We start from the raw sequence: 27,021 nt of genomic DNA on the forward strand, positions 1-27,021 counted from the left end.
TATGTGCATAATTGCACACAAGACCATACTGGAGCATAGGATACCATGATTTTAAAAATGTCATCACATGATATTAAGGCGTCAGAGGAAGGTCGGTTAATTACGGCGATTTGTTTCAACATCCGTTTTGATTGGGTTGAGTCAGTTGAGTCTGGTCCTTTGAGTTTATTATTGGAGTTGACAGGACTTTTTAAAGGGAAAGTTTGGGTGTTCTGAAGTAGGGTTGTATGAGGTACTTATCCATAGTCTGTGTATTACCTATACATCTACTATAGGTAAAGGTAAAGGTCTACTACTGTATATCCCATGTTTTTGTGTCTAAGTGACTAATGGCGACAACAATTTTTGAAATTGGTCCAGTATTGAGGGAGAGCGCTGTATAGACAGACCCACTTTCTTGTCAAGAGTTAGATGATGAGATCAATACTACTCTCATAATTGTCCATTAAATATGGAGCTATGGCCAGGAGACGGTGAGCGTAGCATAAGGACCAGGAGCATGGGGACACAGCTTGCATGTCAATGTCAAACGATGTATAATGTGTTAATTAGTGATCCATTAGTGGGACCGCGTGTAATGACCATTGTAGGGAAAATTATGATAACTATGGAGGGGGGTAATATTCTGAGAAAAAACTCATAATTGCCAAGGTTAAATTGGCAAATTTAGAAGGAAAAACTCACAAATTTGTGAGGTTATAAAGTCATAGATTTAAGAGAAATTTGCCTCGCTCAGAAGCCATCGTTCCTATAATAACATTACTTTAGAAGCAACGAAATTCAGACGGTGGCTGGCGTTACCACGGTTTTGCACTCCACTATTTTTCTCATAAATGTATGACTTCATAATCTCACAAATTAACACATTTCTGACACAGATCTTGGAAATTCAGAATTTTTCTCAGCTCTATAATTATTATTTTTTACCTACAATCGCCCTAATATGACGTCTTAGCTTTAGAGATGCTGGTTGGTGGATTTGAAAGCTAATAATATTTCCCATAATGTCAAACTGCTTTTTTTAAATTATAAATAACAGTGACAATTACTTGCAAGTAGACAGGGTGAATTGCACAAATCTCCCAAATCTTCCCTCCAGTTTCCCTAAAATCTGTTCTCTCAGCTGCATGTCTTAAAGCTTCTAAAAGTAACATCACCTGCTCATCTGCCAGAGGGGGATTTCTTTTTAAATGACAAAGATGTTTAAGACAAATGTCAGATGTGCAAAACATCTTCTGAAACTTTTATACCCAGCAACCTTCTCATATTTAGCAAAGCACAACTTTTGACATTTGGATGAAAAGTGATCATTTTGCATTAGTTCAAGATCATTTTATGACAAGACAGCACCATAAAAATATATAACATGATAATAAAAATACAGTACAGCAACTTTGTGACAGTGCAGGAACAATCAACTGCCATGTCTTTTCATTCTAATATAAGTTTTCGGGGTGAGAAGCAGGCCTTTGATTCTATATTCTTGACTTAATGCCCCCGACACACCTCTTCCTCTCCTCCTTCACCAATTCCTCGTCAATCTCTTCCCCTGAATATCAGTTGACATTTGAAATTTGAGGGCAGAGGGAGGAAGAGAAGCCGCACAGTTTGAGCTTCTCTAATTTCAATCAAATCAGTTGGAATGAGCCCAACGTGCCATTCAGCGCCGAGCCCTCTTACAGATCAATGGCCTCTGAGCCTTGATAATCTCTTGAATTGATTGGTTGCCTCATTGATCATTACCCCGGCATTAACCAATCAAACATCTCTCCAGTAAACAAACACGCCAAATAAAGACATCCCCGCAACTTTGGTCCCAGAGCGAGACACGAGCGATGTGAAGGAAATATATAAACTGAAATCCCCTTTAGAAGACAATATCAAATCGTAAGAGTGCTTAATATTTCACTGACTTGATGAAATATGCATTGTAGCCCAGAATGGAGGAAAAATGCAATGATTTGGATGCATTATGTATGAGAAGGTCCGCTGGCGAAAATGACTGCACTGTTGAATAATCGCCATTTCACTATCACCACAGTACAATGAGATTTTGTTATTACTACGCATCGCTCAATTCATTTGGAAAGTGCATACAGTTTGCATTTTGTATTTAGGGCCTAACTCGTGTGTGCAGAGCATACAGATGCTCACTAATGAACTAAAGCACTGGCTGGTGTCGGCTGTGTCCTTTGCATCCGCCTCACTTGATGAGTCTCACTGTGGTTCGGGTCCCAGAAGAGCAGTAGATTACCCATAAAAGTTAACTATAGTTGTGTGATGCAAATATTTATTAGGCGTCTAACGGGAGAAAAAAAAGAGTCTAGTGAGTTTTCATTGTGCAGCAACGTCTTCAGCAGAAACACAGTTCCTTTTGCTTCACTCCTGCTGTCGTCACACGTGGCTTTGTCTGGATGGGTATCCCCTGCCCTGAAAAACAGAAAGAGAAAGATGTGAGTGAACATGAAATTCAATGTAATCTGTTTTACACACAAATATGGAGTGTGATCTTTACAAGTAAATTGTCCCTCTCTTTTGTCCTTTTGAATAAACTTTAAGGATCATTACATTTTTGCATGGTGGACACAGGAGACTGAACACATAAATATACAGTCGCTGTCACCTTATTTGATGTCATTTAATTGACCTGGGCTCCGTTTCCCAAAAGCGTAAGAATGAAACGGTAATTCGCAAGGCATTTAGCGTGCAATAAGAACGCCGTTCTTGCTTTAGGTGTGTCATTTGTACCCCGTGTAGTCTGTACTGATTGCAATGTGAACACATCTGCGTGAATATGCTATGCTCAGAGCTAGTGACGTAGAATAAAAAGAGAGAAAGTCGGCTTTTAGCGGGCGGAAGAGGAGGTTGATGAGTCCAACAAACACACAACTTTTAACCATGTGATCGAGACCAGTGTTTTGTTTTGTAAGTTACATTAGTGACCTTTCTGACGTGTTTTCCGTTCCTATATTGCGTTGTTTCCGTATGTATTTTACTTAGTCTACGTACTTATTTTAGGCCCAACCATGATGTTTTTCCTAAACCTAACCAAGTGGTTTTGTTGCCTAAACCTAACTGCGACTGTTACTGTAGTTTTGTTGCGTAGTGTACAAATGACACGCAAAAACCCCAAAATGTGTCCTCATGACATGCGGAATGTTCATGTAATATTGTGCTTTTAATACGCCTTCCCATAAGACCGGGTTTCAAGGCTAAGAAATTATAGTAAAATCCATTTTACGAAACTTCTTAAGTGTAAGAAGTGTTTCCCAAAAACATAACTTAAGATGCTCTTATAGGCTAACCACTCATAGGAGGCCAAGAGCATCTTAAAAAGCTGAAACCAGCAGGAGGAATAAAAAATGTTTTTATTGTTTTTGTATATAATTTTCTCTGTAAAGTGAAGTATAGTGTAAAATGAGTGATGATGTCTAAATAGTAAATAAGAATGAACTATTGTATACAAAAATTAACTGAACATTTGATCTGCGCAGTTGATCTACCAGTTTTTCTGGTCATTGTCCTCATCTCCCACCATCAGCTGATATATTAATCTCAGTGGCTGAACTGTTTGTGATGTTTTCAGGTTCCACCATCTTCTTTTTTCTTATAATTTATGGTGCATATGTCATTTGCCACATGCTTATATGCTGTAGGTCTTGTACAGACTGATCACATGAAAGTCATGGGGACTGTCAGGGCTTTGTTTCCATCATGTTACTTTAAAGTGTATTCAGCATCCCATTCAGGCGCCACAGAAAGCCAGCGATAAGAAGCTCTTAACCGTGTACTCGCTCTGAGGTGCTGCCTCGGAAAAGAAACTTGTAAAAATAAAACAGCTCGTCGAAAACACTCTTGACTCTAAAATCAATTATTATTGGTTAACTGAGCCCTGCATGGTCTAGTCTACAAACCAGCATGTCACTTATTGCCTCATGATTTGATTTTATGATCTTACTTCTTAACTTGATGTTGTAAATGCCTCTGCCCCCTGCTCTAATTGTAAAAAAAAAAAAAAATACATACAATTTAATAATTAATAAATACATTTAAAAATATGTTTAAATTAAATAAAAAAATAAATGCAAAAATAAATAATAAATACATTTAAAATAATTAAATGTAAAAGTCAATAGAATAAATAAATAAATAGATAAAAGGGAAAATTAAATAGAAAGTAGATAGATAGGAGAAGTAATACAAAGATAAATAACTAAAAGATAAATAATAATTTATGTCACATTTTATCAATTAATTAATGCCTACATTTATTTTTAATATTTTTTTTTATTTAATGGCATATTTTTTTATTCATCAAGTCATTTATTCATTTTTTTTATTTTGGCAGGTTCTGTCCTCCATAGAAAGCAGCCACAACACATTGAAGGGGACAAAAAACTGGAAGTCTAAAACAGCTACTCATTGTATCACAAGCCACAGTTGATTCACAGTTGATTTTGTTTTCATACAATAATTTAAAAACGGGTTTTTAAATAAATAAAAACTTTGAACATCAAATATTTAATGAGTAAAGTTAATTATCCACAATTAAATTCACTTATAACCTGGACCTTGTTCACAGGTTGTTTTTTTTGGACATTTTATCCACTATAATAATCATAATTACCTCTGACCTGCAGTGAGTAATGGTTGGCTAATAAGTAATAATTGGTTTGGCCTACCTCAACACAGTGCTGTATGTCAGAGTCAACTTCATTCACCCCTACTAGTGCTGCTTAATGTAATTATTAAAGATAATATGTTTGTAAGGAAGTATTGGAAAGTACAGGAATGTGTTTTATATCACCAAGCACAATTTAACTGAAATAGATGTGGTGAGATTATTGCAAACAGATCTCGACATGCTACACAAATTTCTTAGACATCCTGACACAAATACAAGTAAAGGACGCCACACATGGTGTTTGCATTGAATCAGTGCCGCTGCAAATGTGTTGATATTTGCACACAAATCTTTTGGACAGGAATTTAAAAAAAGTAATTGCATCAGAGCAGGAGGGCTTTGGTATGCACAGGCTCCAGTGTTTACTATGGACTTGTATATACCCAGATCAGTGCTTAACTCTGACTAGGACAAACAATGAAATGCTCTCAGCTCAAACAAACAATTTTATCAAGGCAGCGTGCGGGGAGGAGTGTGATTTGATGTCGCATGTCTATCCTGGGAACGTCTCTTTAAAGGGCCCTGTTTCCTAGAGTGCACTACTCAATGTTTTACAAGGGTGACTCCTCACTGCCTGGTTTAAACTCAGCATCTCCCACAGACCCAGATAAAAGAGCCGACTGTCTGGAGTTCCTAGAGATCCTAGTCAGCTTCGAGAGGTCTGGCAAGGTGGTATTTTCCAAATCTTTACTTTTGCAGCAGCTATTTTCTGCAGGTTTGATTACATGGTGTGTCACTCTGTGAATGCACGCGGTTGGACGCACTACACAAGTACACTTGAGACAGAATAAGAGATTTCTCATACAAGAGCCACATTCATATCAGTAGTAGTGTAAAAGCACTTCCCAGAACCAGTCACACTGCCCCTTGAAAGGCATCACTCATTCACATGCTTGACTTGTAGAATGTTTATACTCGACCTAAATTATTTGATTAAATGGGATTAGATTAAATTGCATATGCTCTACATACTCAATATGGGTACATCAGTACATCATTCAACATACTTTTGTGTGAATATACAGCAGTATGTATCTTTTCGGACACACTGAGCAGTAATTTACCTCTTGAGCCTCTTTGCCGATTGGAGAATTTTAACCATGGTAACCAATGTCATGTGACCAAACAATTTGTGAGAAGTCTGAACTAATTAAAAAACATATATTACGCCTAGCAAAGTCAAATCCTATACCTACAAGCTGAAGCATTATTGAAGTTACAGAGCTGTCCGTCAACATATGTTATGAACGTTGTCGTCACTATCGCATTTCTTCGTGGGATATTTATGCCGCCATAGTGTCCTGCGTTTGCATACTGTAATATCTCACCGGAAATAGTATGCAATACACATACTATTGGTTTCATACTAAGGTTTCGGACATACTAAAACAATATCACAATCTGTTTTAGCGTACTAAATAGCATGTTAGTGTGGAATCTTGAACGCAACCAATATTTCACTGCATTGCAACACGTTTATTAACCTCAAGAGCTCCTTGGACACAGAAATTATTGAGTGCATAAATGAAAATGAAAGAAATTTGTGAGTCTTGGCATAAGAAAAATGCTACAAGTAATAAACTTGAGAAGCCTCAGCAGATAAAGATGAAAGACAGTATTTGTTTTAGAGCCTTAAGTCATGGACGACTACGCAATAAATGGAGGCAGATGTTACGTTCCGAAGGTGTAAAGGAGCTGACCCCGTTGCTTTGTCTCAGATGAGATCCTTGATTGACGGGCACTTCAGAGGGCTGCGTTCAGGCTGCCTTATTACTGGTTTCTTTTTCAAGAGGAACAAGATACCACCATGAAAAGGGATGCTTAAAACCGCTCTGTGTGTGTCAAAGACTAGAGAGACAATTTTCCTGAAGTAACAATGAGAAGATCACTCACGGCCTGCACCGTGTGTCCACAAGCAATCTTCTACCTATCTTGACTCGAGCCGTCCAAAAATGGAGCTCGACTGTACAATAACCGAGCCGTAAACTACAAAGGGCTCTGCTCCCGTCTTTGGTTTCTGAGATGAGTCGCTTCTGACTGGATCCTGCTGCTTTTTTCCACGCTCAGTCTTGTCTGTGTGAGTGTGTATATGTGTGGGTGCGATTAGGGGACGGAGATCTGTCTCATTGGCATTCATGTATGCATTTGATGTCAAACAGTCTAAATATTTAAGACACTAGAGGGCAAAGGGAAGAAGCAGTCACAAGATGCTATCACTGATTGGTTGTCCTCACTGATCTGCAGCATAGTGTAGGTGCTGTAGGAGTGATTAGCTACGTGTACATGCTTTATGATGCTGTGCGAGCGTATGGGCATAAGTTAATTGTCACATGTGTGACAGGGAGAGACGGAGAGATCTCATGAATATGTATATATCTGTGTGCGTGCACGTCCACGTCACTCCGTGCGTGTGTCTTTGTGTCTTCGCTCACGTCCAAAAGATGAAATTCAAATAAAGAATATCAAGGCGAGGATAACATTTGGATGCTGTTTGGATGACAGGAAAATATTGGCCTGGCAGTGATATGCCTTTTATGCCGTCACTTTGATGGTCAACAGAAAAAAAACAAAAAATCCTCTCTTTCTTGTTCTCACTTCCTCATAGACAAAAAATCCCACACTGTTTTCTCACTCGCTCTCTCGCCAAAAACCCAACTGTATCCAACAAACGAAGGTGTCAGAAATAAAATCTCAAATCAACTTTCTATATTTGTGTCCTCTGTTAATCTAAACCAGTGATTCCCAGCAGGGGGTACTTCTGCAGTTGCCTGAGGATACATCGGAAATCTTATTAACTTGACGAACTCAACTAAAAAATAGAAATCAAGTTTAAAGAATACATCCACAAATTTGTGTTAGAGGTGCTATATTGATAACATTCAGCCACTAGATGTCACACTCTCCCAGCTCCGGTCCATTGCATTCACTTCACAACAAGTGGTTGCCAGTTCATTGCACAACCTGCATATTTTATGGTCGAGTGGAACGACTCAGACAGACAGTCATGTGTGAAGTAATGGATCTTTTGAGGCAGAGTAAAAGTCGTTTTGCAACATGTAGCTATAGGCCTACATTAGGTGTGTGCTCACACGCTCTCCCTCTCCCCCCCGCTGCCGTACTTACAGTTGGGTGGATCAGCTGTTCTGGCAGCGGAGGAGCATCGTAAAAAACACACTTCATTCAAACTTGACAGGAACAAAATAAAACTCAACAAAACAGTCTTGGTGAAATAAATTAAATACATTATTTGAAGGAACGTTATAGGTAACTGGACGCAACCGTCACTAATGCTGAAGTGTTGACGTAGTTCCTCAGGGATTGAAGCTGTTATTTTTCCCATTTTGACCATCTAACCGGTGACACATTAGTTAAGGTTGTAAGGACTATGGCTGTTGGTAGTAGGGATGTCACGAGAAACGATACTTAGGTACCAACTCGGTACCAAAATTTCGAAAAATGTGACGGTACTCGTTTTCTTCGGTACCGAACGATGCCTATAATGGTCATTTGGTACCGGAGCGGAGGTACTGGAGTTGCGATTCTTCCGGATCTAATGGGGGCAGTATACGCTTAAAAGTGTTCTCATCTGCCTTGAAATGAGGGAAGAAGAAGAATGCCGTAACAGCACGGAAAACAACAACAACAGGAGACCTGAAAGATGGCAGCTGCTGCAGCGCTACCTCCAACTCAATTCACTGGTATTGGTATTGACTACTAGATTTCTGGTACCGTGACATCCCTAGTTGGTAGTTGTTGTTGAAATTGTTTAAATATGCCAAATTGTAATTTTTTTTATTGTCTTTCACACGATGAAGCTAAGACAGCTAATATGTGCTAATGTTAGTTGTCACTTGTTGCCACAGTAAATATTCACGCATTCTGTAGCCTGATGGAGACACCACTGTTAATGCGGCCAGGCATGCCAGAGGCAGCCTAATTTTTTTTTTCGCTGAGCACTTGGGTTTGGTATTGGAGTGAAGCCAGGTGCTTACCGTCAAACTCAGCCATTTATCCGTTTTTTCCTCACTAACTGGCAACTTGGATCACTGATGACACAGAGATACCACGTGATGCCACCATCGTTATACTATTGGCTCACAAGCTTTGTTAGAAGTGGGAACCGAACATCAGATATCTTCCACTGAGATAAACAAATCCTTAATTTAAAAAAATTATTACATCACAATCGTGATGTTTTTTCAGGAAAAGCTACACTTTTATTCGGCACCTTTTTAAAAGCTCTGGGGATGTTTTGTTTTTTTAAATATTCGTCTGCATAAAAATGTTATCAATATAACTTTTAAATATGTTGGAATAATATTCCATGATGCATTTGCCGATTATCTAAGGCTAAATATTCACAATGCACATGTGCAGAGACACAAACATAGACATGCTGTTGTGGAAAAGGACGGGGAAGAGGATGTGGGATGGTGTGAGGTGAGACGAAAAGGGAAGTCACTCGAGGCGAGCAGCCCGAAGAAAAGGTGGCAGAAAAGAGCATGAAGACAGCGAGACTGAAAATAAAGGGCCTAGTGTCTGTTAAAAACCATGTCCCTCCTTTCGTTTTCTTTCTTCCTCTTGTGTCCCCAAAATGGCACCGCTGAACCATAAAATGCTGCAGCGCTCACCTCTCACCTGTCTTGTGTCTGACACAGATCGGGTTGCGACAGTTTGACACCGATAGTCACCCCCACCGTTTGGTGTGGAGTTCCGGTAATCAAGCCTGCTGCTGTCAGCCTCAATCCTAAATGCTCACTGGAGGCACACAAAAGGGAGGCAGAGGGAAAAATGGCATTTGAAATTCGGAGGAAATACAGTGGCGCGAAGAGATTGTTGATGACAAGCATTGCGGAATATAAGAGGGATTGAAAAAAGGTTGAACTATTTCATTTCAAAGACATTTTTTGTACTCTGCCTTTGATGCAACCGAAAGAGCTTCAATGGAAGATAGAAAACAGAATTGATTTGCAAGGTTCCTTTTTCACGAAACGTCCTACTTCTGCATATAATGCTGCAACAAAACTAACCTTCTATAAAAACACAATCAATTGGACATTTGCCTCCTGGCCTAGCTCTTTCTCCTTCATCTTTATGTAGTAATCAATTCCATGTAAAAAGACCTTTGCCTTCTTTCTGCTGATTGATCTACATACTCGAAGTGATTCACCTATATACCCGCTCTATGAGATTTCACGAAGGCCTTTTACATTTGCTGTTTTAAAGAAAAATCCTCTGGCACAAAAGGCTATTTGGTTTGTTCAGAGGATAGAAAAGAGTTGGCATGAGCATCAACAACCGACAACGTGGCTAAATTTGGTGAGCAGAAGGTTTGCAGTGGGAATGGCTTTGTTAATGTGTTTTTCTGCGAAGGAGACGATTACTTTCCACAGATTTCCTTTAATGTTGTTTTCATTGCCAACAATTGCTACTGGCATCAGAAACTCATCAGAGGTGCACGTCAGCTACGGCATAGCTAAGGCAGCTACATGTGTGTGGCATAAGTATAAATCCAACTATAGTGTGGACATCCTCACACTATCCTTACAGTATATCCGTACAGTAGGAGCACAACAAGTCCTCTGAATTAAATGACCCATAGCCAAACAGGTGGTAGACGATAGGAGAATATTACTTAGTTAAAAAATGTCACCAAATTCACAACAAAAGCAGGCTTCATATATGTTTTTGGAACAGTATGCTGTGCTATTAGGACTGTGTACTGACTCTGCCATGAGGTTATGTGATTATCAATGAATCACATAATAAATAGCTACAGTATGTCTTGGCAACGGAGGATATTTCTAGTCCGTTCAGCTCATAGAACCCTTTGGCTCCGCTACGAGCCAGAAAGCTAACGTTATGCGAGCAAGATTTAGAGTGTGTTCCAATCCACGTACTTCTTTACTTCCACTTACTTTTTTGAGTGCATAAGTGCATTCACACTGTGAAGTATGGCAAAATGCAGTGCACTCAAAATACCCGGATGTTGAACTCAAAACGGTCAGATCGTTGAGTGTGGAACGCTGGACATTTTTCACACTCAATTGTCGCCATCTTGGCTAGGTAGCGGAAGGGGCGGGACCACGACCACTATTCAAACATACGTAGATAACAGATTAAAACAATACAATACGTAAACATACCGGTGCATTTTCAGCCAACAGGAGGACACATCCTAGGCGTAGGCGACGGCGTTGGAAACGTAAATTCCACTCTGCTTTCATTTTTTTCTTCAACAAAGTAGGCAGATATTTTGGCGGGTAGTGGACGGGTAAAGCCTGAAGGAGGCAGCAATGCAACACAAAGGATACCAGCTGCCGTAAAACCCCGAAGAAGATGAAGATATTTTGGCAGGTAGCGAACCGCGGTGAAATGTTGCGATCGTCATTTACGGTCAGTGCGCTGCAAAGTATTCGATTTGAGACGATCCTACCCCGTTGAAATACACGCACTACTCAAGTCAGTACAGAGTGCACACAGTGCACTACATTGAAGTGTACTTCAGGAAGTACGTGGATTGGAATACACTCTCAGAGTTAATAACATTGCGTTTGGTTGACTAACAGTAAATATAATTTGACAGTATGTTTTATCAACAAGCTATGCAGACATATCATTGTGCTCAAATCAATATCAAGAGTTTCACGAACAAATGAGGACATGTAACTTATTTCTTGCAACTTCTGTGTTACAGTCGCCACCTTGTGGTGTTCAGAGGACGAGGCACTGAAGGACTAACGTTACACTCAGTGTTGTAAATAAGATAATCTGATTTCTCAGTATAGCCAGCCCATTGATTTAGAACGGTGAACAGACAGCTTCACTGGAACTACTTAGTTTGTGTCCATTATCAGGAATTAATGGACACCCTGCAGCCAATCAGAATCAAATATTCACCCAGAGACCATAGTATAAAATCTAAACAAGCAACACCTTGGTGCTTGAACCCAACTTTTTTAACATGCAGACTGCAGTTAACACTCAAATAAGATAAACCAAATCAGAGCATCAGATAAACACAGAGAATGTTTTTGGAATAATCTACTAAGCATCCCGCCCTCTTCTCTTCCTCCTCTCCTATCCTTTTCCCCCCCCCTCATCTACCTCACCCCTCTCTTTCTGCTGTGCCTTCATCTCCTCCCTCTGTCTTTCACGTGAAGAGGTGGGTGGAGGCGCTCCACATTACTGCGAGTTTGGCTGCGCTCCGTGCACCTCCACGCACCACAGGGTGCATGTTTACTCATTTAGTATATGTCAAGACATGAGGAGGAAAAACTGTCACCCTCTCTTCTTCTATGTGATAATAATATCACCATGTGATCCACGGAGTACCTGAGTGTTACATGTCCCTTATATAGGCTTTATTTAGTACAGCATCATTATTCCGAGCGTAGATGAGGATTTTAGAAGCCAAAAAATCTATCTATTCATGAGTTTCAGGACTCTATCCATCATTTCCATTTTTTCCCACTCATTTACTCCTCTGTTGTTCCTCTCCCTCTCTTTTTGGTTCAGTTGTGCCATGTAAGTTGAAAGAGCTTTGTTAAATATTAATAATGGGTTTCATCGACTCAGTCAAATCTTTACTCATTCCGCCACAACAAAGCGTATTTCTGTCTCAACTAAAAAGAGAGGAGAGGAAAGAAGGAGACAGTGGGAAGCGCGTGTGTCCTTTGAGCAGCTATTAGACCGTTTGAAGCTAACTGAGAAACGGGGCCCTCCGGCAACTATTCACCACACAACGTGAATGAGGCCAGCTTTAGACTTCTCTAAGTTTCACCTATCAGATGTACGGTGCATCACAAGCAGACACACGCAGACACAACTGCACACAGCAAGACAACACGAATAAAAGGCTGTGGATCAGCTTTCGCAGTAATTACAAATTATGAATACAAATGACCACAGCCGGGGCACATTTTTTTTTCGGATGGAGTCATCATTTAGAGAACAATCGGCACGCAGTGGCTTTGAAGGTGGAGGCTAACACAGTGCAGATACATTCACATACACGCTGTGCTCAGCGGAAAATAAGCTGATTCAAAGATATGCTCTCAATATGTGTACTCAGACACATTAATAACAACAAACGTTTTTTTACTGCTGTGAATAAATGGCTTTATTTTAAATAATAGAGACGCACCAATAAAGACAGAAAACGAGTGTCAGCTTCGTACCTTTTGGTAGCTGATAATTGGACAGTAGCAGTGGCAAAGTGAGGATGGCTGTGATCACACAGGATGCATTTTTCACCTTCTCTGTGACAGCTAACAAGAGAGCAAGAAGAAGTGTTGTATCTATAGATGTAACGTGGTGTAGTTGGGTGATAAAGCAGCCTATAGTCTGTGATCACAGTCGCTTATACCTACTTACCTGGAGCACGGTGATGCGTCTTTTATTCAACATCGTGAATACTGTGTCTTCTTGCTGTTTTTTTCTTTGGCTGATTAAGCTATACGGATGTAAATTAAAACAAGTGATTACTGACTTTTAGTCTCAAACGGGACATAAACAGCGGTCTCCTGGGTGAGAGTCCTGCGTTTGTTTGACCACCATCCACCACCGTGACCTCCTCCCTGCCGCGGTCTATCATTTCAAACGTGATAAGTCAAAAACAAATGTAAATCTGCGACAAAATACGTTTCCCTTGAAACATACTTTACAATGCAATTTCGCTGTATGGGAACATAATTCTTAGGAGACAGGGCTGTCCCTAAATCACCCCTCCCCTAGCCATCAAAATTTAGTTTTCTTTGCCTGTGCTTGCTTCTATCCCATTACAATAGAGGTGAATGTAATTTTGATTGTGCTCCTCACAGCACTAAAAAAGCACTTATAAAACATTGAAAAGCAACATGTCTGATGATAATACACAAACCTTTTGTGTTGGAACTACTTTTTTTCTAATAAGTTCCTATTATCATAAAAAACATAATTGCATTCACTAGAAATCTCACAAATATATGTCTCAAAACCTGAGGAGTAAAAAAAAAAAATCTCTAGAAAATAAGAAATTGTGTGCTTTTATAATCTGGGTGACTCTAAATTGCCCATAGGTGTGAATGTGAGCGTGAATGGTTGTCTGTCTCGTGTGTGTCAGCCCTGTGATAAACTGCCGATCTATCCAGGGCGTACCCTGCCTTCGCCCAATGTCAGCAAACGTAGTAGTTTTAAGCCCAACCATGTAGTTGTTTCCTAAACCTAACTAAGTAAAGTGACGCCAAGGGGCGTGACAAAGCGGCAGTATGTGACGAGTTGGGATGAGAGTGTGTTGGAAAAATCCAACATATTCGTGATCCGATGGCCGAGAAATACAACGGCCACAAGGGGTCACTAGTCTGTTACTGTCCGTCATTTACCCTCTATCGGTATGAATGACTTCCGTACTCTATTCTAACAATATGTGAAGATGTGCAAACAGCACGTTCCAGTCAGAAAGCTTGTGGCAGCACCCAAAAACGGCTTACATCCAAAAGGTAACACTCAAGGGATGGAGGAGAACGTGCACTGGCAGTTACCAAACCACTGAAAAAATGATGCAACAATAACGTGGCCTTAAAGAACCTCCTCACTGATCCTACCCATGCAGATTGTTTAGTCTTAAAAGTGGAAAATTATGTATATGATGGCAGAGCAAAGCAAAAAGCCGTCTGTTCTGAAGCTCTGCCGTTTTGCATTGCCTTGTGATGGTCATAGGACTTATAGTTAAAGACAGCCTGCCTCCCTCTCAACTAGGACAGAACAGACACAACATGTGGCGGCATGAAATTCACTGTGACACCACTAGCTACCAGTGCCAACAAAGAAAAAAAAAAGGGGGGGGTGGTAGGGTAGTAAGGGTTGGGCTAAGGGAATAAAATATGATGGAGAGGAAGTGTAAGGAGTGGGAGGAAAGATGAGGAATGATCCCTGATTGTGCTTGTCTTATGAAGGGCATCCATCAGGAGTGACACCGGGACAAATAAAACCCTTTTTTCCCCATATTCAATTACATAGCGTGAGGAAGGTTTTTACACACAAATGCACACATGCCTCACATTCATACACACACACACACGCTCTCACTTCACATGTGTGCAGCGCGTTCCAATCTAATGTGACTTATATTTAGCATCATTCTTACAGGGGATTGTTTAATCTCTACTGAGGAAGATTTATTGCACAATGGCAGCACTTTTATGTGTAATACAAGCTGACAGTTTCATGAAATATATTAAGAATCAATGGGAGGACTGAGTCGCAGCTGCAGCATGCATGCACAGACTCCCACGTAAATTACAGTTGGACGTAAATTCAGCGATGCAGATTAGAACTGGCTCCAAACTTCAGGGACAGCGGGAAAAAAAATGAGTTTGTTAGCGGCCTCACCTGTTGGAAGGGGAAACGGGGATATCTGAATCCGGGAGGACAGTTGGCTCGATACGGCTGGGCTCCAAAATGCTTTAGGAAGAGAGGAGATTAAACAAGTGATTAGAAGAATATAAACAAGTGATTGAAGGATGGAGAGAGAGGAGAAAAAGACAGATAAATAATATGCCCGAGGATGAGAAAGAAGGAATCAATGTTGAGCTAGTTTGAAAGCCAAGAAAGTGTCAATGAGGAGTAGGTCTGAGGTATTCCTTCGCAGATAAACAGTCTCACCAGGTTCATCTTTGCCGTGACAAACCCAATGAATAAGTAAAGAGATGAATTCAGTGAACTGTCAGTGTGTAATATTTCAGAAACACAATGGAACCGGAGTAAAAATGCAGCAACATTTTCAGGAAAGTAATTTGGACAAATTGCTTTGGAGAGTTTCCATAAAGAAAGGTAACAAAACTCCAACACTGCAATATCACAGAAATGCCAATGGTGCTGAAAAGTCCTATAAAGTTGTTTTGTCATGACAGTATGGGGTCCTGCTTCAGTATCCTGCTTATTAAAAGGTGCCATTTCTTGTATGGAACCATATTAAAGCTGAACTGAATCAAAAATGTATTTCTGCTCAGTATACAGTATATATCCTATATACGTTTATTTTGGCTTGCATACTTATTTGGCCTAAATTGTAATTACCAAAAAGATGAAATTATTAGTTTTGTACCAGAACCGTTACTCCGTTACCTTTGTATCATTACTCCATGTCGTGATTCGAATCTCAGAGTAAGAGTGCTGAGGTCAGAGGACCAGAGTACCCGGTGTGTGAGTTTTGATCATTTGCCGTCAACCACACCTGAACCCCTTTGAGTAATGTGTGTGACAAATGCAACACAGTGTGCAGGAGCTTGACAACGCAGCAGGTGTTGAAATATCATGAGTGATAAGTAATGTCGATTGCAAGCTAGGCTAAATAAGCTTCCACATTCTGAGTGAAATAATAAAAAAAAAAGAACAGCATGATGGGTCCTCCCAAATGTTTAAAGGTACACTTTAAATCGTTAAGGGTCAACGTATTCTCATGTGGTTCGTATGATATCTTATCAATATCCGCTTGGTACATGCATACGGTCTTTTCAAAATAAACGTCCGTCTTCACAGGAAACAACCTCCTTGGGTTTAGGCAACAAAACGACTTAGTTAGGTTTAGGAAAAGATCGTGGTTTGGCTTAAAATAGCACTGGAAGTGGCGTTACGTAAGTAGTTACTTAAAAATCAACATTGACTTCTGGTTTCAAACGGGACACGAACGCCGGTCTCCTGGGAGACTCGCCACTCTTTATACTTCCTGGTTCACGATTACGTGGATTACACACAAATTGATTTTGTTGGTTATACTGTACAGAAGTTACAGTGCATTACTTTTCGTAGGTATATCTATGAACAATCTATGAGACCGGCCTTTAAGGGTACACAACTGGCGGCTGTACCATTAGCAGCTTATATTTCCTTACACAACAAGTGAGGGGAATTCAAATTTCAGTTTGACTGTAATATATTAACAAAGACTTACCATCAGTATAATTTAAAAGATACTATAATCACATAAAATTTCTACACATAGCAGCTTTAAACATTTAACTTACTGTAAAAACTCTTGCAGAGGCAAAGCAGTTTAGCGCTGGGTCCTTAGATCTCAGTGGCCCCATTAAATGTAACCTGTATGCCATTTGAAGAACCATTATATAAACCGAGAGGAACCATTACCACTTCTACGCATGACCAATTCCAGCAATGAACCGTTTTTATGTCCTTACTGGAATGATGTGGTTTATATGCGTAGCACCATAAGCAACAGGTATTAGTCATGTCCATATTTCTGTATTTATACTGCCAGAACATTATTATTAATAATAATAATAATAATAATAAACATGCAAGTGACTGGAAACATAATTTCCTTCGGACTCATTAACCTGCTTAATGCAAAGGTTGCCTTTGTTTTTGTCAAAACAACAGCGTTTTAAGCTGTGTTTACAACAATTTCAGAAACCTTAAGGACAGCACACACTAATGAATAGCTTTTAAAGACCCGCATTAACACACCATTCTAATAAAAAAATGATTAATGCAATCATTCTTGTTATGTTATAATTACCATTAACCCGTTTGTGCCTGCAACTGAAATCAGTCAAACCGTTTGGCTGAAAAGTGAATTTGACTTATCATACTATATCTAGTATTTGGGACTATACGGTTTTTGCAATAGACTCCATTATATTTTAGTTTTAAAAAAGCATACAAACATATGATAAGAAAATGTCTGTATCTCAGAAATTGCAAGGAGCACAATCAAGTATTTTGTATCACTCATAACAAGTTCAATATCAAAGATATACACACATGCAGTATAAAAGATATTTCAAATGAAAAACATTTAATAAACAAAATGTTAGCGTTTTTCCTCATTTTTCAAAAATCCTGATTTTGACTATTAATAAAAGTGTTATTTTTCATGTGATCTAAAAAAAAAATAAAAGTTGTGCTGTTAGATACTTAATTACTTAAAGTATGTCCCTCCAAATTTGACCAATCAGAACAAAAGTTGTGGCATTTTTGCTTATCATACTAAATATAGTTTTTTTGGGGACAAATGGGTTAATCAAGGTGGGCTGTAAATTATATTAATCATAAAGTCGCATTTCCACCACAGAGATGAGTGAATTAGCTAATTATAGCAGAGATTGAATTGACAACTGCAGTGAAGAGGAAATTTATCATGATGCAGTAATAGTGATAATAATCCTGATAATAATAGAACCGCTTTGTCATTTGCATTTGGGCTGGAGAGTAAAATGTCTTGTGATGCCAGGTGCTCACTCATCGCACCATCCTCCATCTTTGAGCATTTGAAAATGCCAGAGCGTGGGCGTGGGGGTTGATCCAAAAGCTCTGAAAGCCAAAAACCTCAACACTTGGCAACTTATCTTTGAGTCATTAGTAATGCTCAACAAGTCCCCTCGAGTATGTTGTAGTAATTTCTGTGCTTTTGGTGCAGTGAGAATCTCACTTATTGTATTTTTGTTATACAAACATAGGTTTGTTTTCTATGTTTTTTTTATATATATAGTTTGATAAATATTTCAGAGAGGTCTCAGGTGTCTCACAGACACTGAAGGGTTAAAATGGAGGCTGGAAACGAGAGACGGCAGAGATTTCCTGATTATGAACAAACACATTGATTGAAGCTATAACCACGTCTATCTGTGTCTCTTGTGCCCACCTCAAAACCAATCTATGGATCTCTCTCAGAGACTGTTTGGCTGCTTCTGTGCTCGCTCTCTTTCCACCCCCACGAAAACAGTCACAGGAGGGACAACCGTCCCATATTCTTTAAGGGCTTTTAAGTATTTTCCTTTTGGACACACTGAACCTTATTTTGTTGCCTAGTTACAAGATTTTCCAGCCTCCTTACTTTAAAGATTGCCTCAGCCGAACAAGTTCACATAAACACAATCCACATGGGATCAGACGGACACTGAAGCCAACACGTGCACGAACACATCTCCTGCACGAACAGGTCGAATATACAAACACTCACTCAAAAGAACAAGGATGTGTTAAGAGGTCTAAAGCTAAATGTGGTGAAGAAGAAGTAGCAGGTAGCGTGTAATTCATGGATTTTCAGGATCATATTTCTTGATCTATGTTTCACACTTTGCCTTTCTGTCTTTTCATACCTTTATCTGCTTTGGCTCAGACACTGATATCAATGTGCACAAGGATTTATGCACACACCATAGAAATAGGAGTAGAATGGACATTCCCATTCAAATCAAGCAAGCAGGATGGTCAGAGCGGTGGCCATATCTATGTGCACCGTTGCCATTGTAACCACTGTAGCGTGCTAACTTCCGCATAAACTGACTTGCAGTAAGTTGCAGACTCACTCATGCCGGCGTGACATGTTACACAACAGCGTTGGTGTCTATTGCGTGTAGTCCCGACATGCCGGCTGTCTCTTTTGTGGTATTGATTGATATTGTTCTGTCGATTAACTTCTGAGACATGTTTAATCAAACGAGTCCATCTTTATTCACTTCACTGGACCTCCGCTAATCCTTCCGTTTCCATCCTGCAGTACATAACACATTATATCCTGTCACATCAACTGTAGAGTGATTGATTAGAGGAATACTACACCTTTTGTAAGTAAGAAAGAAAGTATGAATTGGCCTTAACAGATGTCGATTCAGATCTGTGACGACCTTAGCGGCACAGCAAAATGTGTGACATACTTTAGGGCTCCACTAACGTGTGATATTACCGTACGATGTAATCTCATGCAACAGTTCAAATGATATTTTATGAAAAGTTATTCCTCATTTTTCGTGGGTTTTCCTTCGAATGTCCGGCGTCAATTTATGTTCCAGTCTTTTCAAAATAAATTTCCATATTCACAAGAAGAAAACTTTTGGTTTGGTTTGGTTTAGGCAACAAAACTACTTAGTTAGGTTTAGGAAAAGATCGTGGTTTGGGATGAAATAACACCAGAAGTGGCATAACTAATGTACGTAAGTGACTTGACTTTTGGTTTCATACGGGACATGAACACCGGTCTCCTGGGCTAAAGTCCTTTGTTTTTTGACCCAACCATCCGCACCGACCTTCTCCCGAGTCCCTACGCTGCGTTCAACGCTTTTTATATTTCCTTGTTCACAATTACGTGGATTACATACAAATTGATTTTGTGGGATATATATATATAACAACAATCACCATTTTCTTTTGACCTCTGCAAATGACCACGCAAAAACAGTTCAATCCGTCCGTTCTGCTCTTATTCTGTTTCCATGGCACACACACACACAGACTTGAAGAAGGAAAAGGCCACCTGCCGGAGAATAACAACAGACCTGTGTAGCCTAGCAACAGCTCGGAGACAAGCTTATTAGCTGGAAGAAGAAGAGAAGAATGCAAGAGGGAAAACTTCGGCTTATGTCTCTGCCGCTCACACACTCACAGTACACAAGCTGAAGGGCACACAGGCTCAAATGTACAATCCTAGTTTCCGCTAAACCCTCCTCCTCGTCCTCCTCCTCTCAAACCCCTCCAAACGTGCCATGTTTCTGACAATCCTGCATATGCAACAGACCATCGATCAGGCTGCTAAACCAAACCATTTGGCCACTCACTTCTTTTTCTTTGTCTGCCAAGAGCGGAACATTTTTAATTGTCAATTTGTTGCTGTTTTTATTTTTTTTTTTTTTAGTTTGGATGCTGTGGCACCCAACTGTCAGCCTAGGTATGCCAACTCCCTGACACAATAAAAGGAGCTTCACTTAATTGCTCTTTCTTAGAGCCAGTATCTAATATCCTGGATTTGATTACTGAGACAGAGGAGGTTGAAATCAATGATAAACAACAGTTAGGGCGGCTGAGTGAAAGGCTGGGAGAATAAAACACTCAGAATTCACATTGTGGCATGTAGGACCTTGGTTCAACCTGAGAGGCCTTGGCGGTTAAAGAGAAACCCAAATAGTTACGACACATGCACATTCTCATCCACACTCCTACCGCCTGATAAAAAGCTCTTTAGCGTCTCCTTATCTAGCCTTTCTCTCTTTCCTGTAAAACTTTAATAGCAGAATATTTAGGTTATGGTCAGCACCAGAACAAGAACAGGTAGATGCATGTGAACCAGAGCCTTCCATGTGCGTGAGAGAGAAACAAAGACAGAGAGAGAGATTTTAAAATGTGTCAGTGACTGAAATAGTTCTCATAACTTTTTCACACTCTCTATAAACATTTACTTGCATCTCCGCATCAGCTGTTTTGCTGCCAAAAATAAAACTTTTATAATGTCTCTCTCCATCACCATCACACATTTTACAATCTCTCTCTCTATATCTCTTCCTCTCTCTCCTGCCCTCTCTCTCTCACCCAGGCTGGCCTCCTTGCATCTCATTTCTCTGCTGACACCAAGAGACCCCCATATTGCCACTTCCACCCAGGGGGAATGTGCATTGCAGCTTCAGTAATTATCCTGCTGGATTGGAAGTGCTGAGGCCAAAGGGGCAAACCTCAGAGTGCAGTAAGCCTCGCTGTCACTGTCACCACCACACATGGTAAGAGAAAGCGCAACCCAAATTTAAATAGGTCATAGATGGAAAGGGCAGAGCGAGGAGAGATTGAGAAAGAGGGGAAAGATGGAGATGTAAAAATATATATTCTGTTTTTTTACACAGAGGGAGGAAAATATTCTGCTTACCTAACACTGCAAAGTCCCTACTGAATCACGATAAAAACCTAAAAAAAAAAGTTTAAAGAACAGCAGGGAAGTGCACTTAAGTAGTTTGTTTTATCTTTTCATAATTTGGACTTTTGAATAAGCACATTTTTACAGAAAACACTGTGACTTCCAAAAGCTCTCTCTAATAAACATGTTTGCTGTGTGTTCACAGATGTAATATTGTGAAAACAGAAACAGAGTAGAGTGGTGGATGAAGTTTCAAAATACTTCCAAACTGCCAATGCAAACTTTGTAGTCCTGAAAAGAATAGTTATGAAAAGTGCTAATTCACTTTCTTGCTGCAAGTTAGATGAGATGGTCGAAACCACTCTCATGTCTGTACGCTCAGAATGTATCTAGAGCCAGCTTAGCTTAGCATAAAGACTGGAAACCGGGGGAAACAACTAACCAGGCTCTGTCCAAGGGTGAAAAAATCTCCCCACCAGCACATCTGAAGCTTTGTTTGTTTAATCCACTTTTTTACCCTACAACACATCCAGGTTAGCATGTTGAGCATGGAGATGTGAGACGATATGAGATCTAACTCTCAGCGTGAAAATTAATAAATGTGTTTCTCAAAATGTCTAACTATGTCTTTAATGTTTGACATTTCAATGTGTGCTCAGCTTTTATAGAGATCACTGAGCCCCATTTCCCATATTTTCACATGAATCACATTTGATCGCCCAGTTGCAAGCACACAGTCCCGCTCCACAGGCACACCGCAGTTTTGCCCGACGCCCTTTGACCAAGGAGTTTATGACGCGGCTGCACCTGTAGCATCGCCTCCCGACCACAGCCGGAGAGAGCAGGGGAGACACCGGAACCCGGTCGGTAACGAGACGACAACATTTCTCGCTGCCAAGCTCCGTCACTTCACAAGACACGGAAGACCTCTGTTGGTCTGGAGGAGCTGCAGCATTTATTTCTGCACAAACGTCCACTGTACATTCACTAGATATTCTCAAAGCTAAACTAACTCTTCTGCAGTGTGGAGTGAGCGCACGTTCACGTCTAGAGGTGGAGTGAGTATGCGAGAATGCACACGCTGTCTGAATGAAGGCAAGCAGGCAGAGGAGACGAGGCCCCGGCCACACGCGAGCGCGCATATGCGAGCGGGCATGTGTCCCGACCCGGTACATTTATACGCTTAAAAAGTTACAAACAGTCCCTTTAAAGACCTTACTTCGTCAACTAGTGTTTGAACAACACTTCAACGGCGACTTGGCGACAATGTAGCTGGCCACGCTGGCCGTTTTGTTGCTTTTGTCGCTCGTAGTGTAACGTAGTATTATAGGCCCTGATCAGACAGAGTGCGTTTAGTGGCCTGTGGCAGCTTTTTGTAATTGTTTTCAATGAGAGTGAAGCGTTTGGCGTGCTGCTGTTGCGTTGTTGAGCACCTTGTGTTGTTACAGGAGCGCCCTGAGCACCTTGAGTTGAATTAAAATTCAACTCAGATTGGAAAAGCACCAAACGTCATTAGCGTTTTTTCTCATTGTGGTGTTTGCTGGATACCCGGAGCTATATGACTTTGCCAACCATAGTTACCATGATCTGAACAGCAGGCCTGAGCTGTTGCTGGATACCCAGAGCTACTGTATATGAGTTTACCAACCACCACGGTCTGAGCAGAAAACAGCAGGAGGCAAATTAGTGCGGCACTCACCATTGTAGATATATGCATAACCTTCATTGCAGTAGCATAGGCTACATTGTTACAAAGTTGGATTGCTCTTACAGCGCTTAGCTGTGCTGAGTCATGGTACAGTAGATGGATTTGGCGTTATACTTGTTACAGTACTTGTAATTACATGTTTACACCTAGCTGCTGCAAAGTTAAATAGGCTGTTTTAATACACTGAACTTTGAGATGTTTTCCTGGCATCAGAAATGAAATGTCAAGAGTTTAACTGGCCTTTCAGGGTTGATTGAATGCTTGTCAGCATTACATCACGGCTCCGACTGTTCATTGTGATTGGCTGAGGAGGTACTCTAATCTCCCTGTTATAATGCGAATACATGTCTGTAAGTACCACTTTGCCTCGTTGAACTTATTACGCCTGTATTCTAGAGACCACAAGGGCTGCCAGCTGTTTGTTCTAAAGTAATCAGAACCGGCACTCTTCACTTAGGAACAGAATCAGCTTTCATAAGAGTTTGTTGTTGCTTTGTCAGTCAACATCGCGCTGGGTAGATGGCGGAATAGTTTTCAAGGCTGGCTGAAGGATGTTTCATTCCCAGGTATTTCACATACATACATGCAGAGCAAACCTACCGCCATGGAAGCACTGAAGACATGGAAAAGGCTACAAATGTACTTGATATATATATAGATATTTGAGTGAGCCTCATATCAGGTGTAAGTGGTGTAACGAAGCGATAATACAGGATAAGTAGTGCTGTGATTGTGGGGTGTCACTGCAAAGTTATATCCACTTCAAAGCAAATCTCTCCCCCTTGATTCCTGTTTTCAGATCTGAACTCGGTTAAACATGCATATAATCAGTAAGCTATTAAAATCCAGATTTTATTATTTCATTATTATAACTACACAATAGGCTTTAACAAATGAGATGCGTGTATAGAATACAAGAGGTAAAAATGCAATGTGACATGGAAAAAATCATGGAAAGTATCAATGTGATACTCCACACATTGTATTTGTTAATCAATTTAAATCTCAATAATATAACTCACCTCATGGGTTGGAGGGTAACCAGGTATAACAAACCAATTTGGGTGGCGAGGTCGAGGGCCGTGACACACAGGAACGGCTGCACGATAGAAAGGAATCGCTCTGTTGGGGAAGTTCTGAGCGGCAGAATACCCGGCTGTGACCGGACAAAAGCGGTAAAAGATTACTGAAGGAAACTGATAAAGCTATGAGAAACAATGTTGGAAGCATTTTTTTTTTGTATCCTTTACTTACTACTGATATGTAATGACATATAAATGAAGTCCTATAGTTGGCCATTGAGGATCAGTCGTTCTCAGATTTTGAATGCCACACTCAAAGGCATATTCACATTTAAGAAGCTGGAATTGGAGAATCTTGACTTCTTTTTTTTTTAAAGAAATACTCAAAGCGATTATCAAAATAGTTGGCAGTTTATTCAATAGTTGACAACTAATCGATTAATCAATTCATTTTTGCTGCTCTAACCTCTTCTCTACATTTTTGTTGGATCTCTGCTTTAAAACTGACTAGATTACCTGTCTGTGTTGTAAAAAATATCACTTAATTATTCATATCAATATCGGACCAAACTGTGCCAGAGATCTGTCAGTGTTGGGTGTTGAGCTTGATAAAAGGCACAGATTAACTGATGTCACAAGTAGTAACAATACCACTCGTGTGAGATCGAGAGACCACCAATCATCTCGACCGCAGCCTCATTTGCATGCGGTAAATACAGCGAAATTAAATATCACAATTAATTTGACAATGATATATTGATGTTTGAAAATGCTACACGCCGACCCTTTGAAGCGCAGTGCATAAAGGGCGAGAGGACACGCTGGAGCCATCAGCTCGGTTGGTGTTGCAAAATAAATGCGCTCAACCAGTGATGATCATGATGAATTCTTCATGTGGCCCACCGTGAAACACAATACTTACCCCTCGCTCACACAACTCCAAACACACACACACACACACACACATTGGCTAAAGATGCCAAGGTATAAGCTTACCTTTGGCTCTGTTAATGGTAACTATCTGCTGAAAGGTACAAGGTCTGGCTTTCTCCTGAGGGGCAGCTGCTTGCTTCATGCCCGCCTTGGCAGCACTCGCCCAGGACCTGGCATTAACATCCATGCCATCTGTACCTGCTGCAACTGCAATATGCACAGCAAGGGGGCAAGGATTAGCACTATACCCATTTCACATGCACATCGTCTTGTCTGGCCTGTGTCATGTTAAGTGTGATGCAGATGGTAAGCTTAATAGAATTGTGTTATTTTACTCTGCAAAGGAACTTTCAGCAGCCACCCCCTCCCATCCCTCCTCAGGGGATCAACAAAGTGCTATTGAATCAACAGGGCTACGCTATCAGAAGGTAATTCTATCATATCAGCACTGACTGCAAACTGCTGGAGGAGTGCCAGCGGTATGTATCACATGTGCAGGTTTATTGAGCTGAGCAGAGCTGGCTTCAGGTGCAGTCGTGCACCTGTTAGGAAGCAGAAGGGAATTCAAACAGAGTTAAATATAACTGAATCGTATATTACCCTAGCATGAAAATATGCCTAAATTACACTAAATTTCTTAAAGGTGCCGCATTGTAAAAAGGGAGATTTTTTCATGTTGTTTTTTATTATAAGGCAGGTTTAAGTGTTATATAAATACTGGGAAAGTATCGCTCAATCCATGGAGAAATAAACACAGCCCATATTCAGAAATGTGCCTTTAAACAAGCGGTCAGGATTTTTGTAATTTTGTGATGTCACAAAATACTATTGGTTTCATTCAGACATTTTGGACATACTAAAAAAAATCTCATATACTGTTTTAGCAACACATTCTCACTCCCAACTCGTGAAATACCGCTGCTTGGTCAGTGCCACTCGGCATCGGAGACCGATGCACAGAGTACCCCTCTTGTGTTAGATTTTGGATGAACCAGGGACGGCGTTTCAGTATACGTTCGTTACATGCATAGTGTGCTTTCAAAATATACTTCCGCTTTCACAGGAAATTAGATTTAGGCATCACAACCACTTAGTTAGGGTTAGGAAACGGTCGGGGTTGACGTTAACTTCACTGACTAGCGACTCGCATGACTCACAGGACTGACAATATACCGACGAGCCACGTGACCAAAGACTGACGTGATAAAATAAGTCACTTTTAGTTTCACACGGGACACTATAACAGTGGTCTCCTGGTTTAAAGTCTTGTTTGTTTGGCTCTCATGCTATTAATACTACGTCACTTGCTCTGACTGTCAAATAACACATTTACATTGGAGTTAGTTGAAAGCCCGGTTCGTCACGTACTGTTGCTAAAGGGTGCCTCCGTCCGTCAGTTTCAGATGCCGAGGGGCGGTATTGGGAGTGAAAACGGGGTTGTTTTAGCGTACTGAATAGCATGTTAGTATGGGAGTTTGGACGCAACCTATGTGAATGACATCAGCTAACAGGAAGTAAAGATAGATACAGGCATAATCAAGCAGACAGTATGAAAGGTCCATTTTTTTTAACATTACAGCATGTAAACATGTTATAGTAGAAACACAAAATACAAGTATGAACCTGAAAATGAGCAAGATATGGGGGCCTTTAATCATAGTTACAATAGCAAAAGGTGTGACCCCACTGCAAAGTGTGCGGGAGGTAATATATTACTGTACAAGCCGTACTCCCTACTAAAACTAACAGTGTGCTTGAGTTGCTGTTGACTTAATTCCTATCTGTGTCCACTGCTCTGTTCTGCACCAGCAGCCAGTATGGAAGGCTCTCCGTGTAATTCACTTTGCCACTGCACAATAATCCCCTCATTATGAAAACATTTTCCCACTGAGTCATTCGACTGAGGACTTCTCTGCAACGCCGATGCGGAGTCGCTGCGTGTTAACACCTACGCAGAGAGACGCAATGTTTGCATGCGCGTGTGTGTGATTGTATGTGGGTGGGCCTGTCTGAGTAGCACGGAGCGCTGCCCCCTGATTTGGCTGTTTTTGCTATC

The 27,021-nt window shown here is 40.5% G+C and overlaps 1 protein-coding gene across 3 annotated transcripts in view; it reads right to left on the reverse strand.

Moving 5' to 3' along the window:
- Positions 1 to 2,273: 2,273 nt before the first annotated feature.
- The window catches only part of LOC119502635, a 31,740-nt gene continuing 6,992 nt past the window's right edge, over positions 2,274 to 27,021 (reverse strand). For 2 of the 3 annotated variants that reach the window (XM_037793651.1, XM_037793650.1), the window contains exons 4-7: positions 25,029 to 25,172; positions 24,033 to 24,166; positions 15,056 to 15,127; positions 2,274 to 2,430 (exon numbers count right to left, since the gene is read on the reverse strand). In XM_037793651.1, coding sequence (XP_037649579.1) covers positions 2,395 to 2,430; positions 15,056 to 15,127; positions 24,033 to 24,166; positions 25,029 to 25,172 — 386 coding nt within the window. In that variant the 3' untranslated portion in view covers positions 2,274 to 2,394. The remainder of the gene's footprint in view (positions 2,431 to 15,055; positions 15,128 to 24,032; positions 24,167 to 25,028; positions 25,173 to 27,021) is intronic. The other variant, XM_037793652.1, reaches the window with a different exon arrangement.

Source organism: Sebastes umbrosus, chromosome 15, assembly GCF_015220745.1.
Source record: "Sebastes umbrosus isolate fSebUmb1 chromosome 15, fSebUmb1.pri, whole genome shotgun sequence".
Lineage (NCBI taxonomy): Eukaryota > Metazoa > Chordata > Actinopteri > Perciformes > Sebastidae > Sebastes > Sebastes umbrosus.